At 38.7% G+C, this 24,245-nt stretch overlaps 1 protein-coding gene across 1 annotated transcript in view; it reads left to right on the top strand.

The window, feature by feature from the left end:
• Positions 1-24,245, top strand: part of slc25a24 (solute carrier family 25 member 24) — a 51,438-nt gene that overhangs the window by 17,507 nt on the left and 9,686 nt on the right. Inside the window, exons 2-4 of the mRNA XM_061976329.2 lie at positions 2,950-3,076; positions 3,160-3,247; positions 12,466-12,577. Of these exons, the coding sequence (XP_061832313.2) occupies positions 2,950-3,076; positions 3,160-3,247; positions 12,466-12,577 (327 nt within the window). The remainder of the gene's footprint in view (positions 1-2,949; positions 3,077-3,159; positions 3,248-12,465; positions 12,578-24,245) is intronic.

The raw sequence follows: 24,245 nt of genomic DNA on the forward strand, positions 1-24,245 counted from the left end.
CAAAAATAAACTTTTCTTGCATGATAATGTCCAGAAAAACTCGCTTTATATTACTATAGAGTCCTTTTAACGAATGAGTTTGATGGTTTATCACAAACCTTAAATGAAAGAAGTCCTTTGTTCTCCTGCAGCATGCATGCGCTTTGGCCTTGCTTCGTGTTTGGTGCGCAATCCTGTCGGCTGTATTTCACAGCACGACATACTGTTAAAAGTGTTTATACTATTTATGCTTTCAAGTCCAAGTTGAAGAAATCTTGTTAAATGTTGACAGCATAACTACCAAAATACAGAAGTATGTCCTTAATATTTTTGCAGTGCTATTTCTGTTGAAAAGTTCAAATGATTACATTAGAGATGTGATGTGCCACTTTTCAAGTGTCTGATGGCTTAAATTAATTTTCATTAATTTTTCACATTTTGAATTCTTTTGAAAGGCTTACAAAAAAACTACATTTGAATTGTAATTCCATGCTATTGACAGGACTATTAATTTTAATGAAGTTAGCTTACCATGTTTACAGTATGATAATTGTGATAGAAATGTGAATTTTAGGCACAGAATATTTTTTACAATTGAACAAGGCAGTAGATTATACAAGCTTGGACAGAAAGTTAATGACACCAATTTTTTTTTTAATGGAATTGTTTAGTACTGTTTTACCATTTGTTTACTGTAAAAAGTGTTTATACTGTTTATACTTTCAATTAACAAATTGAAGTCTTGTGAAAGGTTGACAGGATAACTGGCATTAACTGTCAAAATAATTTCAAACTATTGAAGTTAGCTTACAGAATAAACATGTCAATCAACCCATATGATTTTTGCTGTAATAGTTTTGTTTTGAAAAGTCACTGTGACTGATAGAAAAGTGATGGTTTTAGCAACATTTTAACCTGTCGGAATGCTAATTATCATTTTGCTTTGGGGGGCGAAGTGAACCCCCCACCAGGACTTTGTCCTGGACCTACCGGGGCCTGCGGCCCCTGGACCCTGGCTACTAGGTTTTTCTGATTTCAAAAGTTGGCAGGTATGTAATCACAATAAAAAATAAATAAATAAATAATACTCGGTGAAGTAAGTTATATTTCATATAGTGAGATGAGTAAGATTATTTGGAAATGAATGGATGGATGGAATAAATTCAGAATGTTTATCTTTGTAAACACTTTAAGTTTGAAGAGTTTCTTGAAGTGGATTATATTAGTACGTTGTTTGATTCCTTTGCTTAATCCATCCCATCATTTAATTCCACATACGGATATACTGAAGGTCTTAAGTGTAGTACATGCGTACAACATTTTAACCTGTCTGAATGCTAATAATCATTTTGCGTCAGGGGGCTACTAGGTTTTTCTGATTTCAAAAGTTGGCAGGTATGTACAGTATATGTAGACTGTTGTTAAGGAACGTAAACAAACAACAACAACAACAAGCAGTGTTGCAAACAATTTGCAACCATCTTTCATTATCAGAAAAATGGTAAAAATTTTCAATCTTTATTTTTCATTTATTTTCGGTTGACTTTCTAATAATGCTGGGTTAATTGGAAACTCTAATGTGAGTGATTGTTTGTGTATATACACAGTCGTGGTCAAAAGTTTACATACACTTGTAAAGAACATCATGTCATGGCTGTCTTGAGTTTCCAATCATTTCTACAACTCTTATTTTCTTTGTAGTAGAGTGATTGGAGCACATACTGGTTGGTCACAAAAAACATTCATGAAGTTTGGTTCTTTTATGAATTTATTATGGGTCTACTGAAAATGTGAGGGTCAAAAGTATACATACAGCAATGTTAATATTTGCTTACATGTCCCTTGGCAAGTTTACCTGCAATAAGGCGCTTTTGGTAGCCATCCACAGAACTTTCCTCCAGAAGGTCTTATCTTTGTCCATGTGATGTCAGATGAAACAAAAATGTAGCTGTTTGGCCACAATACCCAGCAAAATGTTTGGAAAATAAAAGGTGAGGAACACCATTCCTACCTAGGGATGTCCCGATCCGATATTTGGATCGGATCGGCTGCCGATATTTGCCAAAAATTGCGTATCGGCAAGGCATGGGAAAATGCCGATCCAGATCCAGTTTAAAAAAAAAACTCCGGTCCGTGTTTTCCAACGCACCTATTTAAATAATACATTCCACTTTTCTGCTGCTCCGTAATTTCCGTTCCGCATTTTCCAGCACACCTTTACCTCAATTGAGGAGAAATGTGTAGACCTGTACCCTTGCACAGTGTCCCACCACGCTCTGACGAAAGATTGTACGCCTCCTCTTTTATTTGGTTTTTCCCTGATTTACATGGCAGCAGCTGTTTCTAAAGGAAGGGGGGTCGTAAACAGCCGTCGCCTTTGGTTACAAAACAGTTCAAAGAAAAGGTGCCTGGAAGGGGGTCAGGTCCTGCTTCCTCTCCGCTTTGTAGATCTCGGGTTAAGACAAAATCTTCATGTGGATTACAATACATCAAAGAAACCGACACATTCATGTCGCTTCCCATCCTACACAGTGGACTTTTACAAGCCTTTTGATATGGAAAGATCAAAGACAGCTTTTGTCTGCTCGCCGGGAACTCATTGAAACACAAAGTTTTGTGATATCTTAGATACAATTATTCTGACAATCGTGCCTTCAAGAATGAGATTCAGAATCCTTAACTGTAGTCAATTATCTATTTTTTGTTTAGAGCGCCAACAATCTGGTATAAGCAAGTTTGTAGACAATGAAAGCAAATCAGTAAATTTGGATGAAATTTGATTAGACACTTTATGGTCCCGTTTAGGTTTGCCCTCAGGGAAATTGTAAGGTTTCAGTTGCAACAACACCGAACGTAGTATACAGGAAAGTAATAACAATGATACATTTAGGAATAAAAAAACGGCTGTGAACATACAAAAAAAATGACTTATGTGGTAACCATCAATATCTTTTCTGTTACCTTTTTTAGAAAATTGTTTCCTCTGGAGACCAGGACCAAGACGACGGGCTTGACTTCAACGAGTTCTCCAAGTACCTGATGGAACATGAGAAAAAGTTGCAATTAACATTCAAAAGCTTAGACAAAAACAAAGACGGTACAGTAAATATTCTCACAGGTCTGCAACATTTTTAAGATTTATGCAGACAATGTGTTGATAGTTTGCTTTTATTCAAACAGGCCAAATAGACTTTATGGAAATCAAGCAGTCGCTTGCAGATCTTGGGATGGACATCAGCAAGGAAGAGGCTGAGAAGATACTTCAAAGGTAATATTGGGCCCTTCTCCACCGCAGGAACTTTTTAAATACAGTTCCCCCTGTGTTTGCACCAAAGACCACGCCGATTTAGTTCTGCATGAACTAACGGATGTCCTGCCCGCTAAGTGGGTCTTTTGGAAGGTTGCGGGAAACTTATTGGGCTGTGCTGTCGAACGCTGATTGGTTGAACACAGTTGGGGGCGTTCCTAAATCGTATCTTTCAAACAGACGACTGCCATTATGAAGTATGCGTGTATCCGTATTACAACAAACTCGACAGCGGAGAGAAAGAAGAAAGAAGGGGACTTTCGACTTGCAGGAACTTTAGTGTGCTGAAGAACGCTGATCAGTGAAACTATCTTGCAGTGTTTTTACTCAGCCGTAGTCTTTAAACTATATGCAGTTTATTGTTGTTTATTATTTTTCACAAATTTAATTTATGAATGAATTGCGTGTGAATGCTCCAATGCTGAAATTGAACTGAAAACCTGGAATTTTTTTTAGAAATGTTGAAGTAGAGCACACAATACTGTGCTGTAAAGTTCAAATTTGAATGACAATAAAAAGGAAGTCTAAGTCTAAGTCTAGAGCACACAATTCCTGAACAGGCTGAATATTTTGAAGTTGAAACAGTTTGAATCAGATGAAAAATGTGGGAATTGTGGAACTTTAAAGAATGTCCCATTGATTTCAATGGGAATTTCCAAAGAAATTTGGAATTTCGGATAAAGAGGGAATTTCTTTTTGAAAATGGTAAAAAAAACTTGCATGGTCTGAATGTGTTGAAACGGTTGATGTTGAAATTTTTCAAATTGATCAAGAAATGCAGAAGTTGTAACATGTTGAATTGAGAAATGGTAGTATGGAATTTCGGGAAAACTGGGAATTTTTCCAGTTCAAAAAACAACTTCATATTTTTTTACTGATTAAGAGGAATGTTTTGGCGGTGGAATGGTTGAAATGCATTGAAAAATGTGGAAGGAGTAGTCGCCAGAAAAAAGGGTGGAAATAGGGGTTTGGAAAAGCAGGAATTCTGGAAAATCCTTGAATTTTTTTTAAAGGGGAACATTATCACCAGACCTATGTAAGCGTCAATATATACCTTGATGTTGCAGAAAAAAGACCATATATTTTTTTTAACCGATTTCCGAACTCTAAATGGGTGAATTTTGGCGAATTAAACGCCTTTCTAATATTCGCTCTCGGAGCGATGACGTCATAACGTGACGTCACATCGGGAAGCAATCCGCCATTTTCTCAAACACCGAGTCAAATCAGCTCTGTTATTTTCCGGTTTTTCGACTGTTTTCCGTACCTTGGAGACATCATGCCTCGTCGGTGTGTTGTCGGAGGGTGTAACAACACGAACAGGGACGGATTCAAGTTGCACCAGTGGCCCAAAGATGCCAAAGTGGCAAGAAATTGGACGTTTGTTCCGCACACTTTACCGACAAAAGCTATGCTACGGCAAGAATGTGTGGATATCCTGCGACACTCAAAGCAGATGCATTTCCAACGATAAAGTCAAAGAAATCTGCCGCCAGACCCCCATTGAATCTGCCGGAGTGTGTGAGCAATTCAGGGACAAAGGACCTCGGTAGCACGGCAAGCAATGGCGGCAGTTCGTTCCCGCAGACGAGTGAGCTAAACCCCCTGGATGTCTTGGCTCACACCGTCCCTTATGTCACCGAAGATGATCAAGAGAAGAATATCGACCCTAGCTTCCCTGGCCTGCTGACATCAACTCCAAAACTGGACAGATCAGCTTTCAGGAAAAGAGCGCGGATGAGGGTATGTCTACAAAATATATTAATTGATGAAAATTGGGCTGTCTGCACTCTCAAAGTGCATGTTGTTGCCAAATGTATTTCATATGCTGTAAACCTAGTTCATAGTTGTTAGTTTCCTTTAATGCCAAACAAACACATACCAATCGTTGGTTAGAAGGCGATCGCCGAATTCGTCCTCGCTTTCTCCCGTGTCGCTGGCTGTCGTGTCGTTTTCGTCGGTTTCGCTTGCATACGGTTCAAACCGATATGGCTCAATAGCTTCAGTTTCTTCTTCAATTTGGTTTTCGCTACCTGCCTCCACACTACAACCATCCGTTTCAATACATTCGTAATCTGTTGAATCGCTTAAGTCGCTGAAATCCGAGTCTGAATCCGAGCTAATGTCGCTATAGCTTGCTGTTCTTTCCGCCATGTTTGTTTGTGTTGGCATCACTGTGTGACGTCACAGGAAAATGGACGGGTGTTTATAACGATGGTTAAAATCAGGCACTTTGAAGCTTTTTTTAGGGATATTGCGTGATGGGTAAAATTTTGAAAAAAACTTCGAAAAATAAAATAAGCCACTGGGAACTGATTTTTAATGGTTTTAACCCTTCTGAAATTGTGATAATGTTCCCCTTTAACTTGGAAAAATGATACAGAATGGTGGAATGTGTTGAAAGTGGAATGGTTTGAATAGGTTGAAAAATGTCTAAATGGGGAAAGTTTTAAAAATGGACAATTAATTTTGAAAGGGGGAAATGTCCTAGAAAACCTGTCATTCTGGTAAATCTGGGGAGTTTTTGGAATGTTTCAAGGGAAATCCCGCGATTCCCGAATAGGCTGAACAGTTTGAAGTTGGAACGCTTTGAATCGGATGAAAAATGTGGAAGGTAGAGCGCGCCAAAATCTGGAGATGAAGAAGTTGTTTAATAATAAATATATGAATTTTGGTGTAGAAAACCATGTGTGTGAATGTTTTGGAGCATTCACACAATTAGTAATCTCACTCTTGATTTTTCTTCAATAATTATATCCAACCTATTGACAGTTTAACAGGATGGGCCTTGTCAGTTGATGACATTCGTTTATGCAACCAAAAGTTGTCACAGTTGCCAAACGAGTTCTCCCAGAGAAAGTCAGCAATTTTCTTCCTGTCAATCACATACGCACAAATGCCTGCTTGGAAAAAGTGGCCAAAAGGTTGGGCAAGTTAGCAAACCACATGGAATAAGTTGTTGTGTTATTATACGTTACGGAAGAGATCACAAATGCAATAGATTGTAGAAAATGTTTATGGATTTAACAAAAGCATTTGACACAATCAATCATAGCATTTTAACAAATTAGAACGGTGTGGAATCAGAGGGTTGGTTTTGAACTGGATAAGAAGCTACTTAACCAACAGGAAGCAATACGTGAAGATAGGCGAACACACTTCCTCAGAGCTACCATATCTTGTGGCGTACCTCAGGGATCAATGCTATGACCAAAAGTGTTCCATCTCCATACAAACGACATTTGTAAAGTTACAAAGGACTTAAAGTTAGTATTATTTGCGGATGATACGACAGCATTTTGTTCAGGAGAGAACACACAGAAGATGATACAAATACCGTATTTTCCGCACCATAAGGCGCCCTGGGTTAAAAGCCGCGCCTTCAATGAACGGCATATTTCAAAACTTTGTCCACCTATAAGCCGCCCGGTGTTGTAAGCCGCATCTAACTGCGCTAAAGGAATGTCAAAAAAACAGTCAGATAGGTCAGTCAAACTTTAATAATATATTAAAAACCAGCGTTCTAACAACTCTGTTCACTCCCAAAATGTACGCAAATGTGCAATCACAAACATACGTATATCAACATGGACAGAGCTGCGTGAAAAAAGCCACCCGGCCTCTTCGCGTAAACTTAAACTTACCTTAACCACTCGCTCATCTTTTCTTCATCCATCCTTTCGAGTTAGCTTTTATGATGAAGCCGGCTGGAAAGGTCTCTTTTGGCAAGGTCTTCCTTTTGAATATCACCATGGGTGGAAGTTTCTGGCCATTAGCATGGCAAGCTAGAACCACAGTGAAGGATGACTTCTCATTCCCTGTGGTGCGAATATTCACCGTACGTGCTCCCGTTGTATCCACAGTGCGGTTCACAGGAATATCAGTTGCTGTGAAATAGTAATCCGTGTGCGGATGGAGAGATTGCGTCTTTTCATGAACCGGATCCCTGACGCTTAGTAGGAGCCATTTTGTGGTCTTTACAGATGTAAACACACAAAGGAAATGAAACGTACGGTATATCCGCGCGCTTTTTCTTCTTCTACGCGGGCGGGTGGTTGCTTACAGTAGAAGAAGAAGCGCTTCCTGTTCTATGGGGGCGGGTGCTTACCTTGGCGGTTGCTTGCGTAGAAGAAGAAGCGCTTCCTGTTCTACCGGGAAAAAAGATGGCGGCTGTTTACCGAAGTTGCGAGATCGAAACTTTATGAAAATGAATCGTAATATTAATCCATATATAAAGCGCACCGGGTTAAAAGCCGCACTGTCAGCTTTTGAGTAAATTTGTGGTTTTTAGGTGCGGCTAATGGTGCGGAAAATACGGTAATAACAGAAGAAATGAACAAATTAAAAAGACGGTTTGACAAAAACAGACTCTTTGAATCTCAGTAAAACTAAAATAATGCTATTTGGTAACAGTAGAAGAGGAAGTCAAACACTAAATATTGAAAGGGTAAAATAATTTTTGGGTGTAGTAATAGATGATAAAGTGAATTGGAAATCTCATGTAAAAAATATACAACATAAAGTAGCAAGAAATGTCAATAATGAATAAAGCAAAACATGTTCTTGAACAGTGGTTCTTAAACTTGTTTGAGGTACCGAACCCTACCAGTTTCATATGTGCATTCACCGAACCCTTCTTTAGTTAAAAATAAAATGTTTTTTTTTCAAATTCAAGACAAAGTTATGTTTTTTTTACTGGTGCACAAAATGAACCGTGCATGAACATCACCTTGTTCAAAGAACAACACAAACACAGTGCATGAACTCACAACAAATTACACACCTGCAAATCAGATGGAAAATTAGAGGGAAAATTGTTTGGGGGGGGTGTCCATAATACGCCGATAGGGAGAAGTTTTTATTTACACGATGAGTCGGGTGTGTCTTGACCTCAGCGGCGGAGGCTCTGTCAAACCCCTGAGGCCGACTCACCGAACCCCTAGGGTTCGATCGAACCCAGGTTAAGAACCACTGTTCTAGACCAAAAATCACTTCATATTCTCTACTGCTCACTAGTGTTACATATCTGAGTTATGGTGCAGAAATATGGGGAAATAACTACAAATGTGTGCTTGATTCACTAACGGTGTTACAAAAAAGATCAATTAGAATAATACATAATGTTGGATATAGAGAACATACAACCCCTTTATTTATTGAATCACAATTATTGAAATTCAACGATTTGGTGCATTTGCAAACAGCTAAAATGATACACAAAGCAATCTATAACCTGCTAGCCAAGATTGTACAACAATTCTTCTCAACAAAAGAGGATAAATATAACCTGAGAGGAAAATCTAATTTAAAACATTTGTATGCACGTACAACAGTTAGAACCTTTTAGTATATCAGTATGTGGAATGAAATTATGGAAAGGATTAACCAAAGAAATCCAACAAAGCGGCAATATGATTCAGTTTAAGAGACTGTTCTAGGGATGTCCCGATCCAGGTTTTTGCACTTCCGATCCGATACCGATATTGTTTTTGCATTTCCGATCCGATACCGATACTGACCGATACTGGCCTATCCGAGCATGTATTAAAGTTTAAAGTTATTTAGCCTACTTAGTTGTCAGAATCATGTTGAAAAGGGTTTTAGTACTCTTGATAACAACTAGCCAGCTGAATTAGGGGAGTTTGAATAATACACAATGGTTGGTAACAAGAAACTGACCTGTTTATTCAAGGATAAACACAAAATAGACAAAATTATACATCACAAACAGAAATGGCATCATTGAACTAGAGCTGGGCGATATGGCCTTTTTTTAATATTACGATATTTTAAGGCCATATTGCGATACACGATATATATCTCGATATTTTGCCTTAGCCTTGAATGAACACTTGATGCATATAATCACAGCAGTATGATGATTCTATGTGTTTTGATTGATTGATTGAGACTTTTATTAGGTTGCACAGTGAAGTACATATTCCGTACAATTGACCACTAAATGGTAACACCCGAATAAGTTTTTCAACTTGTTTAAGTCTGAGTCCACTTAAATTGATTCATGATACAGATATAAACTATGAGATATATACTATCATCATAATACAGTCATCACACAAGATAATCACATTGAATTATTTACTTTATTTATAATCCAGGGTGTGGAGGGGGGCGCCGGATGTAAGTGTCAAAAAGACAGCCAAAAGAGTTTGATATGAGAATAAATCTAAAGTTAAAATATAGGGTAGAAATGCACCCATTTGCAGGAAATGTAGTCTTGATTTTCAAAATGTTCTTTCAAGGCTTGCATGTCTACATTAAAACATTCTTCTTCATACTGCATTAATATATGCTACTTTTATACTTTCATGCAGAGAAGGAAATCACAACTAAAAAAATCACTAATTTTTTCATACGGTGTTGATCTGGAAATTTTTGCTTCGGCATTTTGATGGTGTGGGCGTGTGGCACCGAATGGAGATAAGCGTCTCGACAGACGTCACAATATTTGAACAATGATGACGAAAACTGTTTTCTCTGTCGTGTCCGTGTGTCAAATTGTTATGCGCTTATTTTTTTATTTGATTTTGTGCGTGGCATAGATTTGCTATGTGCAGAGGACACTTAAACAGTGCGCAATTGCACAGGCGAGCACCTTAGAGGGAGCGTTGCTCGCACGGCTGCGCTAGCATCACAGCTAACGTTAGCCATGCTGCTACCTCTCTGCTCGGGGAGGATGTATACGTATGTGACGTGTGACGTAAGAAAGTGCACTTGCTGTCTGTGAGAGGGAGACACAGGAAAGAGTGAGAAGAGCCTGTCGTGTAATGCCAGCAGCTAAAAGCAACTGCGTGAGAATTCAGACCTGTGGATGTGTTGAAGGTGTGCTGGAAAATGCGGAACGGAAATTAGGGAGCAGCAGAAAAGTGGAATGTATTATTTAAATCGGTGGTTTGGAAAACACGGACCAGAGTTTTTTTTAAACTGGATCTTTCTTTCTTTCTTTCTTTTAGTTTATTTCGAACATGAACACACTTACATCATAATACATCACACAATTTCATATCATTTCATTTTACATCATGCCCGAAAAGGAGTAGGAAGAAGCAAAGCTTATTTAATCCTACCCCTTTCCCACTTCAAGCGTTTACAAATATATAGAATCATTTACTGACCTTTTTATATAATAAAATAACATCTATGAATTAGTATACAACAGTTTTGTAATATGTATTTAATTAATTAATTCAGTCATTATTAACATACTGAGATGAAGAATATCTTATTTTCAATAAGGTTGAAAGTATTTCTCATAATTCTTCTTTTTTGTACTCTGTAAGCACTATTATTTTGAACAACCTCTTAAACTGGATCATATCAGTACAATTTTTAACTTCTTTACTTAATCCATTCCATAATTTAATTCCACATACTGATATGCTAAACGTTTTAAGTGTTGTACGTGCATATAAATGTTTTAAATTATTTTTTCCTCTAAGGTTATATTTCTCCTCTTTAGTTGAGAAGAATTGTTGTACATTCTTTGGTAGCAGGTTATAGTTTGCTTTGTACATCATTTTAGCTGTTTGCAATTTTACCAAATCACCAAACTTTAATATTTCTGACTTAATAAATAAAGGGTTTGTGTGTTCTCTATATCCAACATTATGTATTATTCTAACTGATCTTTTTTGTAACACGGTTAGCGAATGTAGCGCACATTTGTAGTTATTTCCCCATATTTCTGCACAATAACTCAGATATGGTAACACTAGCGAGCAGTAGAGAATATGTAGTGATTTTTGGCCCAGGACATATTTTGCTTTATTCATTATTGAAATGTTTTTTGCCACCTTATGTTGTATGTTTTGTATATGAGATTTCCAGTTCATTTGATCATCTATTAATACTCCCAAAAATCTAGTTTCTTTTACCCTTTCTATGTCTACTTCATCTATTTGTATTTGTGTATGATGCTCTTTTCTACTATTACCAAATAGCATTATTTTAGTTTTACTGAGATTCAAAGATAGTCTGTTTTTGTCAAACCATCTTTTTAATTTGTTCATTTCTTCTGTTATTATTTGTATTATCTTCTGTGTGCTCTCTCCTGAACAGAAAGCAGTTGTGTCGTCTGCAAATAAAACCAACTTTAAGTCCTTCGTAACCTTACAAATGTCGTTTATATAAAGATTGAACAATCTTGGTCCCAGTATTGACCCCTGGGGTACACCACAGGATATATCTAGCCGTGTTGACATATTTTCACCCATCTTTACATATTGCTTCCTGTTGGTTAAATAACTTCTTACCCAATTCAATACCAAACCTCTGATGCCATATCGTTCTAATTTTCGTATTAAAATATCATGATTAATTGTGTCAAATGCTTTTGTTAAGTCCATGAATACTGCGGCCGCACATTCTTTACCATCTATTGCATTGGTAATTTCCTCTGTTATTTTGGTTAGTGCTATTGATGTTGAGATATTTGCTCGGAATCCATATTGGTTCTCCACAAGCGTCCCACTTTTGTAAATAAATAAATCTAATCGACTATTGAATAATTTTTCCAAGATTTTGGAGAATTGTGGAAGTAATGAAACTGGTCTGTAGTTAGTAAACTGGTGTACGTCTCCATTCTTATAAATTGGTACGACTTTTGCAATTTTCATTATATCAGGGAATTTACCGGTTAAAAATGATGATCTGGATCGGCATTTTCCCATGCCTTGCCGATACGTAATTTTTGGCAAATATCGGCAGCCGATCCGATCCAAATATCGGATCGGGACATCCCTAGACTGTTCAAACTACAAGTGTTCACAAAGTACACAGAACAAGAATCTTAAACCCTTTTTTAAAAATGTTTTCCGGAAATTTCCACCCCTCTGCAACCCTAGGCCTAACACACTCCCTGAGATATGACGGCTGTTTAGCTCAGTTGAATATTATGAGATCACTTTCCACAACAAGCACTTAAAGTGAACAAACTCAGGCGCTCACAATGGGAAATACTAAACTCGAAGGGAAAGAACACAATCTCGTTCCCACATTAGTACTAATATTTTGCCAGTGTGCTCCCCAGCAGTGCCCATTTACAAGACAATGATTTTTGTCGTCAATGTCACATGAATAATTGTTTATCATTTGAAATATCCACCAAAAACATTAGTAGTCACTAATCAAGTATCTTCCCTGCCTGTCTTTGTATACAGTATTGATAAAGATGGCACCATGACCGTGGACTGGAATGAATGGAGGAAACATTTCCTGTTGAATACCGCCACCAACCTGCAGGAGATTGTCCGCTATTGGAAACACACCACGGTAAGAAGACTCACACTCCTACACAATGCTAAAATGACTTACTGTATTTGTTATGAGACAAAGTAAAACCCAAAGTAGCCATCCACAAGCTTCTGGTTGAATTTTTGACCACTCCTCTTGACAAAATTGGTGCAGTCCAGCTAAATGTGTTGTTTTTTTCCTGACATGGACTTGTTTCTTCAGCATTGTCCACACGTTTAAGTCAGGCCTTTGGGAAGGCCATTCTAAAACCTTCATTCCAACCTGATTTAGCCATTCCTTTACCACTTTTGACGTGTGTTTGGGGTCATTGTCCTGTTGGAACACCCAACTGCATTATGTATGCAGGAGGAGTAGTGACGTCACAGTTCCACAAGAGGGCGTAGTTGCACTGTGATTTATTATATATATATATATATATATATATATGTATATATATATATATATATGAAGTTTAACTTTAACTTGATATATATAGACTATATATATATAATAACAACCAATTATACTTAAACTAAGGAAATGGAGTGTGACTAAATTCAAAAGTGTGTATGGTGTGAGACTATGTGAAGCAGTTATCTGTTGAGTGTTACCGGGAGGTGTTGTTCCAAACTCGGTAGTCCAAGAGGGCGAGGCTGACCTGGGAAGTCCATGAGGCAGGCGAAAGATCCCGGGCGAGAGAGAGAGGTGTCAGAGTCCGTGTCCATGCGAGGGGGTCGAGATCCGGGAAGCAGTCCAGAATCCAGAGGGGAACTGTCAGGTTCAAATACAGGACATCTGTTACACAAGACAAAAGGCAAGGAATCAAACAGAGACAGAATTCAATTTGGACTCAATTGAGGAGAGACGGCTTCAACCTGTAACCTCTTACAGTGTCTTAGCACGCTCTGACCAAGAAGGTCCTCGTCTCCTCTTTTAATTCAGATGTTCCAATGTTCACGCACCAACATATGTCACAATAGGAATAGGGAGGTATGTAAAACAGTCATTGTTTTCAGTCGCTTTGAAGTCCAAGAAGAGGACTTCTCGGGCTTGGCTCTTCCTGGATCCAGCTGGGGCAGGTGTTGGAGGACAATGGACAACCCCTCCCGTCTCCTGTCCACAGTGACTTCAAGAGGGCAGCGTGTCGTAAATAGCGTTGACCAAATAGTATGAAAGAGAGTTTGTGAATTACTTCAAAGAGAGTTCGTTTAACACTTCAAAGAGAGTTCCTCCAGGAGTTGAGCACATCCTGCCATCTGTCCGTGCTGAACTCACAGTGGCGTTTCCCGAGACTTCATCCTTTTGTTAGGCCTCGAAATACAGCATTCATAATACAACATTTGAAATACAGCATTCATAATACAACATTTCTTTTGTGATAACTTACAAACAATTATTCCAACATTTCCCCCCTGTTTATCGCAAAAACCTCCCATAATCTCCTTATCCCTAATAACTTCTTCTTGCAATTTTCAGTTAATGGTTAATTTCCTTACGACAAAGTTATGTTTCCACTCAGAGTTCAACATCAATTTTTCTCATTGTTACTCGGGTCTGGAAACGGATCAGGAACACCATCCAGGTAGGTATCCCCATCATCAGATTCATCTTCCTTATCGTCCGCCAGGAAGTGCATCTGAACAGCTTTATCATCTGCTGGGCTAATCGCTGTGGTAATCAGACGGTTAAGCAGAGAACGCAGACAGGGAATACAACAACATCCACACAACGTCAGTATTGCTACAAACACGGCCATAGATACTAGAATTGATGATACCAAAGACTTGTATTTGCCGAAACCGTCCATCCACCCATCCCACATAGATGTATCTATGCCTGAGTGCTCTTTCATTTTACCGTTGAGGGTGCGAAGGCCTTCCAGTGCTTTGGTCAGGCTACCTTCTGCATCGGTGTTGTTTGGTATGAACGTGCAACACTGTTCACCAAATATTGCGCACACACCCCCTCTTTCCGCTAACAACATGTCCAGCGCCATACGGTTTTGAAAGGCCATAAGGGAGGTGGCGGCGAGTTGATCAGCGACTGCTTCAAGTTCGGCCTGTGTCCAATTTCCCAATCTCTGTACGTTGTAGTGGACATAGTTTATTCTGTCAACATTCTTGTTAATCGTACACCACCAGTAGACGGATGATTCAAATTCAGCTGCAACTTGATTTACCAATTTATAGTCGTCAGATACACCTCTTGGACACCCATCAATATAAGTTGGATCTACAACACTTTGCCAGTTTACATCATGTCTAATTATTTTCCAATGTTCAGATATCAAACTGTTCAGGCGTGTTAACAATTCTTGTACAAATATTGATACTTTTACTATGTGTATGCAGTTATCTGATGATACGTTTCCTAACTGTTGTACAGAGCCTTGCATGTTAATGCAGGTATAATTAGCTTTTTTTCACATATTTATCAAATATTGGTTTCTGTTTTGTCTCTTTAGCTACAGGGTCAATTTTGTTTTGCTCATTACTTCAATTCAACTTTTTTTTGACTCATCTTGAGTAATTGTCTGGGCTTATACATACAACACAATCAGTTTTTGTAGCCTTTCCCACTTGCTCCGCCATAAGGAACAAATTAATTACCAAAACAGGAACCAATTATTAACAAACTTTGACACACCATCAAATGGTATGCTTACAACTTTGTCACAGTGGAATTTGTAGTGTGCTAGTTAACATGTCCCTTTGATAACACAAATACAATTCCAAATACTTTTTTTTTTTTTTTTCATTATATGACCTTTCTACAATGTAAATACAATCCCAAATACTTTTTCCCATTATATGACCTTTTTACTATGTGCTAAGTGTATTTAGCTTGGTCTTTCCACTATCTTTCAAATGGTGTTAGTCCTGTTGTACTTGTAATGTTAATGTACATTTTTACTAAATATTTGCATAATGCTTTTGCTACTGTCAGCACATCTGCTTTTCCTTTAGGAAATATTTCTAACTACTTTGAAAATGCATCTACTATGACCAGACAATAATGTTTTCCTTCACTCTTATTTAGTTAATTGCATAGATGTTTTATACAATTTTTTTTTATAAGAATTAAACTATAGGAAGTATAGTACTTCTGTATAAGGGCATTCATATCCCTCCTGTTGAGCCATGAGTTCAACCTTGGCTCAATATTGCTGCTCACTTATACCGATTTTTCTTTGTAAGATTGGTTTATTGTCTGGACATACATAGATGTCTTTTTTGTTCAACATCATCCTCATAATTTCTTTGTATTCCTTTCATTGCTTGTCTCAATATATTGGTCAACTTGTTTTTGTAGTTCTTACAGCGTTTTTCAGCATTCTCTGTTCTTGATTTGATAAACGCCTTACAAAGTCTATTTTTCTTTTTACATGCATTTTTCAAACTGTTTATCATCCAAGGTGCATTATTTTGCCTTTGTTTGGATCTGCATGGAACCTCAGGACAATGCTTGTTATACATATTACTTTATGCATTTTTTAAGTAATGTTTTAAACTCACTTAACTGTCTATATGCTACTTAATCTATACTTTTAAACTCTGAATTTACATTCTTCCCATAATCTAACTTAAGAATGTTATACTACACTTCAAAGTTAAACCTACTTTAAATTTACATGTAATAAATTCACTTTCACACCTCCCCCACTGCGCCACGCACACACACACACACACACACACACACACACACACACACAAGGTGGTGTGTGAGGGCGTGAGTGCACTTCTTAGGGCAAAGGTCAGCAACACTTGAGCTTCTCTCCTTTTTTTTTTTTCTTCCCTCAGCTAATAAACATGTAACCCACTTTATCATTTTATCATACTATACATCTCAACTCTTATTATAGTTATTAATCTAGGTTTTTATTTGTTCCATTATTTAATTATACATATATATATTTGTATATATAAAAGCGCTCTTTATATATCCAAACATACATGTATATCTTCAGTCTACCTTTTCTTCATCTCTTATTTCAATACCCCCATTATCTCTCTCTCGCATTAGTTTATTTCATTTTGCATTAATTCTTATTATTGATTTTTCCCTATTTCTTCATTTATTTTTACTTTTCTCTCACTTCAGCACTTTGAGATTTTTCTCCTATTTGCTTTTTCTTTTAACCTATTTTTATTTTTATTTGAACCTCCAGGGTTTTTACACAATTTGTACCTGGAAAGATACACACTTAAACACACACTAACAAACAAACAAACAAACACATTTGCAGCGATCTTACCACCAATGGCATACGCTGACAACATGACTAATTGGTGTTGTCTTTTAACAGTCATGCTGAGTTACTTTGATTTTTTTTTTCCCAGGACAAGAATTTCTTGCAAAATGTCCTTCTCTGCTTCAACGCCAACATGCAGTAGGGTCTAACCGCTGACGTTGTGGTTGTTGTCTTCTATTTTGGTTTAAATAGATTGTAATAGACCATATTAGATCTGCGTTTCTTTGTGTCCCTCTTTCCATTTTGAGAATTTGGAGTAATCCGTCGCCCCCTCAGAGCCGAAACTTATAAGGATTACTTTTGTCTTTGTTGTAAGATAGTGGTTTAATTTATTATTGTGGTACACGTCGCTTCTACTGGAGATGGTTCCCCAGTGGAGGTGTCTTGCCTAGAGCATCCACAATAACCCACTATTTACTTCTCACAACTTTCATATGGAGTGATAGCCTAATGGCGATTACTACCACACACTCTCACATTCACACCTTTCAGTATATTGATCTACGGAAATTTCAATGTATATTACATGCGGACTCCGTCGCCCTCCAGGTTATTGTTTTTTCACGGACAAAATTCAGTTTTTTATTCTGAATAGACCATTTTAGGTCTGTTGGACTCCGACGTCCCCAGGATAATGGTTCACGGATATTTCAAATTATTGTGGGCTCCGACACCCCCTAGTATGTTTGTTTATGGATATTACGGATTCCAGTTTTCGCGGTTCCGTTTACCTGCATTCAGTTTTTATTTAAAATTTTAATACTCACGGACGTTGGACTCCGACGTCCCTCTAATTTGGCCTTTTTACCTGTTAGAACCTAGGATTTACAGGGTTTGTTTTACCTGTTAGAGCCTAGAATTTACAGGGTTTGTCTATGCGTCGTAACCCTCAGTCACACGCTTTCTCTCAGTCGTTTCTTTCTTCGTCAATTTAAAACGTACTCACTGCTCTCTGCCTTCCTTCCTGTTGTCCTCGGATTTTCCGTCAGTCTTTCAATTCCAGCCCGAAATGAAGAAAAAGCAGTTCCTCAATCAGGATTTGGTTGCCATGGTCCTCTGGTTTCACTCACTCATGCTGGAATCGTCAGACGTGTTGGAATCCGGCTCGAAGGACCAATTAGATGTCAGGTTCAAATACAGGACATCTGTTACACAAGACAAAAGGCAAGGAATCAAACAGGGACAGAATTCAATTTGGACTCAATTGAGGAGAGACGGCTTCAACCTGTAACCTCTTACAGTGTCTTAGCACGCTCTGACCAAGAAGGTCCTCGTCTCCTCTTTTAATTCAGATGTTCCAATGTTCACGCACCAACATATGTCACAATAGGAATAGGGAGGTATGTAAAACAGTCATTGTTTTCAGTCGCTTTGAAGTCCAAGAAGAGGACTTCTCGGGCTTGGCTCTTCCTGGATCCAGCTGGGGCAGGTGTTGGAGGACAATGGACAACCCCTCCCGTCTCCTGTCCACAGTGACTTCAAGAGGGCAGCGTGTCGTAAATAGCGTTGACCAAATAGTATGAAAGAGAGTTTGTGAATTACTTCAAAGAGAGTTCGTTTAACACTTCAAAGAGAGTTCCTCCAGGAGTTGAGCACATCCTGCCATCTGTCCGTGCTGAACTCACAGTGGCGTTTCCCGAGACTTCATCCTTTTGTTAGGCCTCGAAATACAGCATTCATAATACAACATTTGAAATACAGCATTCATAATACAACATTTCTTTTGTGATAACTTACAAACAATTATTCCAACAGGAACAACAGTAGATCACAGGAGAACTCGGGAAAGCACGGCGGGAGGACAACACGGACATCAGACACGGAAACAAGGAAGTCACAGGGGGAGAGCGAGTACACAGGATAGAAGCCAGACAAGGGGTGCTTATTAGGGTACAGAAGACTAAGTTTCGGCGAGGATCTTTGGGTCCACTGGTCTAAATACAGCTCGTCCTCATCAGTCCCGGGTGTGTTGATTGCTGATCGCCCACAGCCTTGCCGGCATGTGGGCGTGATGCGGCCAGCGCGAGCAGGGGCGTGTCTCGGCGCGCTGCCAACGGAGGTGCTGGCAGACCCAGCTGCCGGAGAAAAGCGGGTTCGAGCCCACGCCTTGACAAACTGCGCCCAAGACCCAACCTCCGGGCTGATGATTTTAGCTTGGGCTGATGATTTTAGCTTGTCCTGAAGAATTTGGAGGTAATCCTCCTTTTTCATTGTCCCATTTACTCTCTGTAAAGCACCAGTTCCATTGGCAGCAAAACAGGCCCATAGCTTAATACTACCACCACCATGCTTGACGGTAGGAGTGGTGTTCCTTGGAATAAAGGCCTCACCTTTTCTCCTCCAAACATATTGCCGGGTATTGTGGCCAAAAAGCTCAATTTTTGTTTCATCTGACATCACATGGACAAAGATAAGACCTTCTGTAGGAAAGTTTGGTGGTCATAAAAAAAAAAATTTAGCTGTTTGGAACTGGTGCTTTAAAATGGGACAATGAAAAAGGAGGATTACCTCCAAATTCTTCAGGACAAGCTAAAATCATCAGCCTGGAGGTTGAGTCTTGGACGCAGTTGGATGTTCCAACAGGACAATGACCCCAAACACATGTCAAAAGTGGTAAAGGAATGGCTAAATCAGGCTAGAATTAAGGTTTTAGAATGGCCTTCCCAAAGTCCCGACAGAAGGTCTTATTTTTGTCCATGTGATGTTTCAGATATACAAATAAATATACATAGTGGATTTTTGTCATTTATATATATATATATTTTTTTGTATTATATTCTACAATGTTTGGGTCCTAAATTAAACATTTAATAAGTCTAAAAAGTTCACTATTACAGTAGTATTGGCCACTAAAGGAGACCAAACCAATCAGAGCACACTGTTCAGTATGAATGGGAGACCAGGCTTTCTGCTCCGCCGCTCCCAGTCTGTGGAACGCTCTCCCTGACCACCTGAGGACACCACAGACTGTGGATGCTTTTAAAAAAGGCTTAAAAACCCTTTTAAAAAAAAAAAGAGAGAAAAAAAGCCTTTTTTTTCCGATTTATGCGTGCTAGTTCTAGCTATTAGGGTGTTCTAGTTTTTATTTTTTTTAATTTTTATTATCTTTTTATTTTTGTAATACTCTGTAGCACTTTGAGGTTGTTTGCTCAATGTAAAGTGCTTTTTAAAAATAAAATGTATTATTATTATTATTAGTACCGTGGCCACTGATTGGCTCAGCCTCAGACAGAATTACTATTGGATTAATTGTTATTTCATCTCTAGAGGGCTGTCATGTTTTTGAAAAACATGTTTAGAAGGTCATTAACAGGTTTTTATTATCGCGGTCATGTCCAGAACCAATTTACGGTGATAAATGAGGGACGACTTCAGTATTATATTACAAGTTACTTTGTTATTATTGGCTTATGCAATGGACAGTCAATAAATATATATATATATATATATATATATATATATATATATATATATATATATATATATATATATATATATATATATATATATATTTTTTTTTTCTTCTTTTTTTCCCCCCAAAATTATAGTTTATTAAAAAAAATTATTACCGTATTTTCCGCACCATAAGCCGCCCTGGGTTATAAGCCGCGCCTTCAATGAACGGCATATTTCAAAACTTTGTCCACCTATAAGCCGCCCCGTGTTATAAGCCGCATCTAACTGCGCTAAAGGGAATGTCAAAAAAACAGTCAGATAGGTCAGTCAAACTTTAATAATATATTAAAAACCAGCTTGATGTGGGCGCGCATGGAGTCGTATATCAACATGGACGGAGCTGCGTGAAAAAAGCCACCCGGCCTCTTCGCGTAAACTTACCTTAACCACTCGCTCATCTTTTCTTCATCCATCCATCCCTTCGAGTTAGCTTTTATGATGACGCCGGCTGGAAAGGTCTCTTTTGGCAAGGTCTTCCTTTTGAATATCACCATGGGTGGAAGTTTCTGGCCATTAGCATGGCAAGCTAGAACCACAGTGAAGGATGACTTCTCATTCCCTGTGGTGCGAATATTCACCGTACGTGCTCCCGTTGTATCCACAGTGCGGTTCACAGGAATATCAAAAGTCAGTGGAACCTCGTCCATGTTGATAATGTTCTCTGGCCGGATCTTTTTTTCAGCTATCTTGTTTTTACAATATGCACGGAAAGTAGCCAGCTTTTCTTGAAAGTCTTTAGGCAGTTGCTGTGAAATAGTAGTCCGTGTGCGGATGGAGAGATTGCGTCTTTTCATGAACCGGAAACCTGTCGCTTAGTAGGAGCCATTTTGTGGTCTTTACAGATGTAAACACACAAAGGAAATGAAACGTAATATCCGCGCGCTTCTTCTTCTTCTATGGGGGCGGGTGGTTGCTTACAGTAGAAGAAGAAGCGCTTCCTGTTCTATGGGGGCGGGTGCTTACCTTGGCGGTTGCTTGCGTAGAAGAAGAAGCACTTCCTCTTCTACGGGGAAAAAAGATGGCGGCTGTTTACCGTAGTTGCGAGACCGAAACTTTATGAAAATGAATCTTAATATTAATCCATATATAAAGCGCACCGGGTTATAAGCCGCACTGTCAGCTTTTGAGTAAATTTGTGGTTTTTAGGTGCGGCTAATAGTGCGGAAAATACGGTATATTGATAATAATAACATGATTTTCCCATATATGTAAGGGAACTTTGACACTTCTGTTGCATGTCTGAAACGCAGCCAGTTCTAGTCTGTGGCTAAGCTCTGACATTGGCCAGCCTCTTCTCAGTGGCCAAGCCTTATATAAAAGTATAGTGCTAAACCTGGCAGAGATAGGCTAATTTCAGTGTGACCCAAGGAGGGATTACGTCCGCAATGGGATTGGGATTGAAGAAGGGAAAGGAAGTAAAGGTTGAGAAGTGACAGCATTTAAACACCTAACTATCCATGCCTGTGGAACATAGGGAAAACACTACTTCTATCTTATGGATGCACTTTATCTGACTGGATCCTTTTTTGAGGGATACACTTCAATATTGGGACAGTCCATCACTGGATAAGTAGTGGATATTTAACTTTTGAGATGGCCATGGCTCTGCTGCAGCCTCGGCAGCAACAACAACAACAACAACAACAACAACAACAACAACAGAAAAAACATGTTTTCCTTGATTTTGAGGATGCTGACGGGATCATTTATGAGGTGGAGATGGTAGGTTAATAAAACTTGACTTGGTATAACCTGCCCGATACATAATCAGGCTTGAAGTCAGTAGTCTACTAGATATCGTAATTAATTGTGTTGTCTGTATGATTTATAACATTGTAATTGAAAGAGTGAAAACACATTTTATTCCTGGTACTGTATATGCAGTAGCTTACTTCTGTGGTTGATCTCACATTGGTTTTTGTACTAAAATGCCTCATAATTTTTTGGAAAACGTGTTCTTAAATCTCTGGTTTTAAGGTAGCCGGTGCAAGAAAACGATTTAAGAGACCATACAGTTATATAAACCACATTGTCTAGTAGATTGTAAAAAGGACATCTCGCTAAGTTCCATCATTTATTTTACACATAGCTTCTGTGGTTGATTTCACATTGTTTTTCATACTAAAATGCCTCATTTTTTCGGAAAACATGTTCTTAATCTCTGGTCTTAAGGTAGCTGGTGCAAGAAAACGTCTTAAGAGACCATACAGTTATATAAAAAGTAAAGTACCACTGATAGTCTCACACACACACAGTAGGTGTGGTGAAATTACTCTCTGCATTTGACCCATCCCCTTGTTCCACCACAACGACATCCTTGGCTCAGATCCCACATCAGGGCAAGAACAAACTCAACCCAATGGGATACAATGAGAAACCTTGGAGGGGACCGCAGATGTGGGGCCCCCCACCCAATGGACGTCGAGTGGATCTCGCATAATATTATGAAAGTCCAGTCCATAGTGGATCTAACATAATAGTGTGAGAGTCCAGTCCATAGTGGATCTAACATAATAGTGTGAGAGTCCAGTCCATAGTGGATCTAGCATAATAGTGTGAGAGTCCAGTCCATAGTGGATCTAACATAATAGTGTGAGAGTCCAGTCCATAGTGGATCTAACAAAATAGTGGGAGTCCAGTCCATAGTGGATCCAACAATATAGTGAGAGTCCAGTCCATAGTGGATCTAACATAATAGTGTGAGAGTCCAGTCCATAGTGGATCTAACATAACAGTGAGAGTCCAGTCCATAGTGGATCTAACAAAATAGTGAGAGTCCAGTCCATAGTGGATCTAACATAATAGTGTGAGAGTCCAGTCCATAGTGGATCTAACATAATAGTGTGAGAGTCCAGTCCATAGTGGATCTAGCATAATAGTGAGAGTCCAGTCCATAGTGGATCTAACATAATAGTGAGAGTCCAGTCCATAGTGGATCCAACAAAATAGTGTGAGAGTCCAGTCCATAGTGGATCTAACATAATAGTGAGAGAGTCCAGTCCATAGTGGATCTAACATAATAGTGTGAGAGTCCAGTCCATAGTGGATCTAACATAATAGTGTGAGAGTCCAGTCCATAGTGGATCTAGCATAATAGTGAGAGTCCAGTCCATAGTGGATCTAACATAATAGTGAGAGTCCAGTCCATAGTGGATCTAACATAATAGTGTGAGAGTCCAGTCCATAGTGGATCTAACATAATATTGTGAGAGTCCAGTCCATAGTGGATCTAACATAATAGTGTGAGAGTCCAGTCCATAGTGGATCTAACATAACAGTGAGAGTCCAGTCCATTGGGAATCTAACATAATAGTGTCAGAGTCCAGTCCATAGTGGATCTAACATAATAGTGAGAGAGTCCAGTCCATAGTGGATCTAACATAATATTGTGAGAGTCCAGTCCATAGTGGATCTAACATAATAGTGAGAGAGTCCAGTCCATAGTGGATCCAACAAAATAGTGTGAGAGTCCAGTCCATAGTGGATCTAACATAATAGTGAGAGAGTCCAGTCCATAGTGGATCTAACATAATAGTGTGAGAGTCCAGTCCATAGTGGATCTAACATAATATTGTGAGAGTCCAGTCCATAGTGGATCTAACATAATTGTGTGAGAGTCCAGTCCATAGTGGATCTAACATAATAGTGTGAAAGTCCAGTCCATAGTGGATCTAAAATAATAGTGTGAGAGTCCAGTCCATAGTGGATCTAACATAATAGTGTGAGAGTCCAGTCCATAGTGGATCTAACATAATATTGTGAGAGTCCAGTCCATAGTGGATCTAACATAATAGTGAGAGTCCAGTCCATAGTGGATCTAACATAATAGTGTGAGAGTCCAGTCCATAGTGGATCTAACATAACAGTGAGAGTCCAGTCCATTGGGAATCTAACATAATAGTGTCAGAGTCCAGTCCATAGTGGATCTACCAAAATAGTGAGAGTCCAGTCCATAGTGGATCTAACAAAATAGTGAGAGTCCAGTCCATCATGGATCTA

The sequence above is a fragment of the Nerophis lumbriciformis genome, linkage group LG14 (genome assembly GCF_033978685.3).
Source record: "Nerophis lumbriciformis linkage group LG14, RoL_Nlum_v2.1, whole genome shotgun sequence".
Classification (NCBI taxonomy): domain Eukaryota; kingdom Metazoa; phylum Chordata; class Actinopteri; order Syngnathiformes; family Syngnathidae; genus Nerophis; species Nerophis lumbriciformis.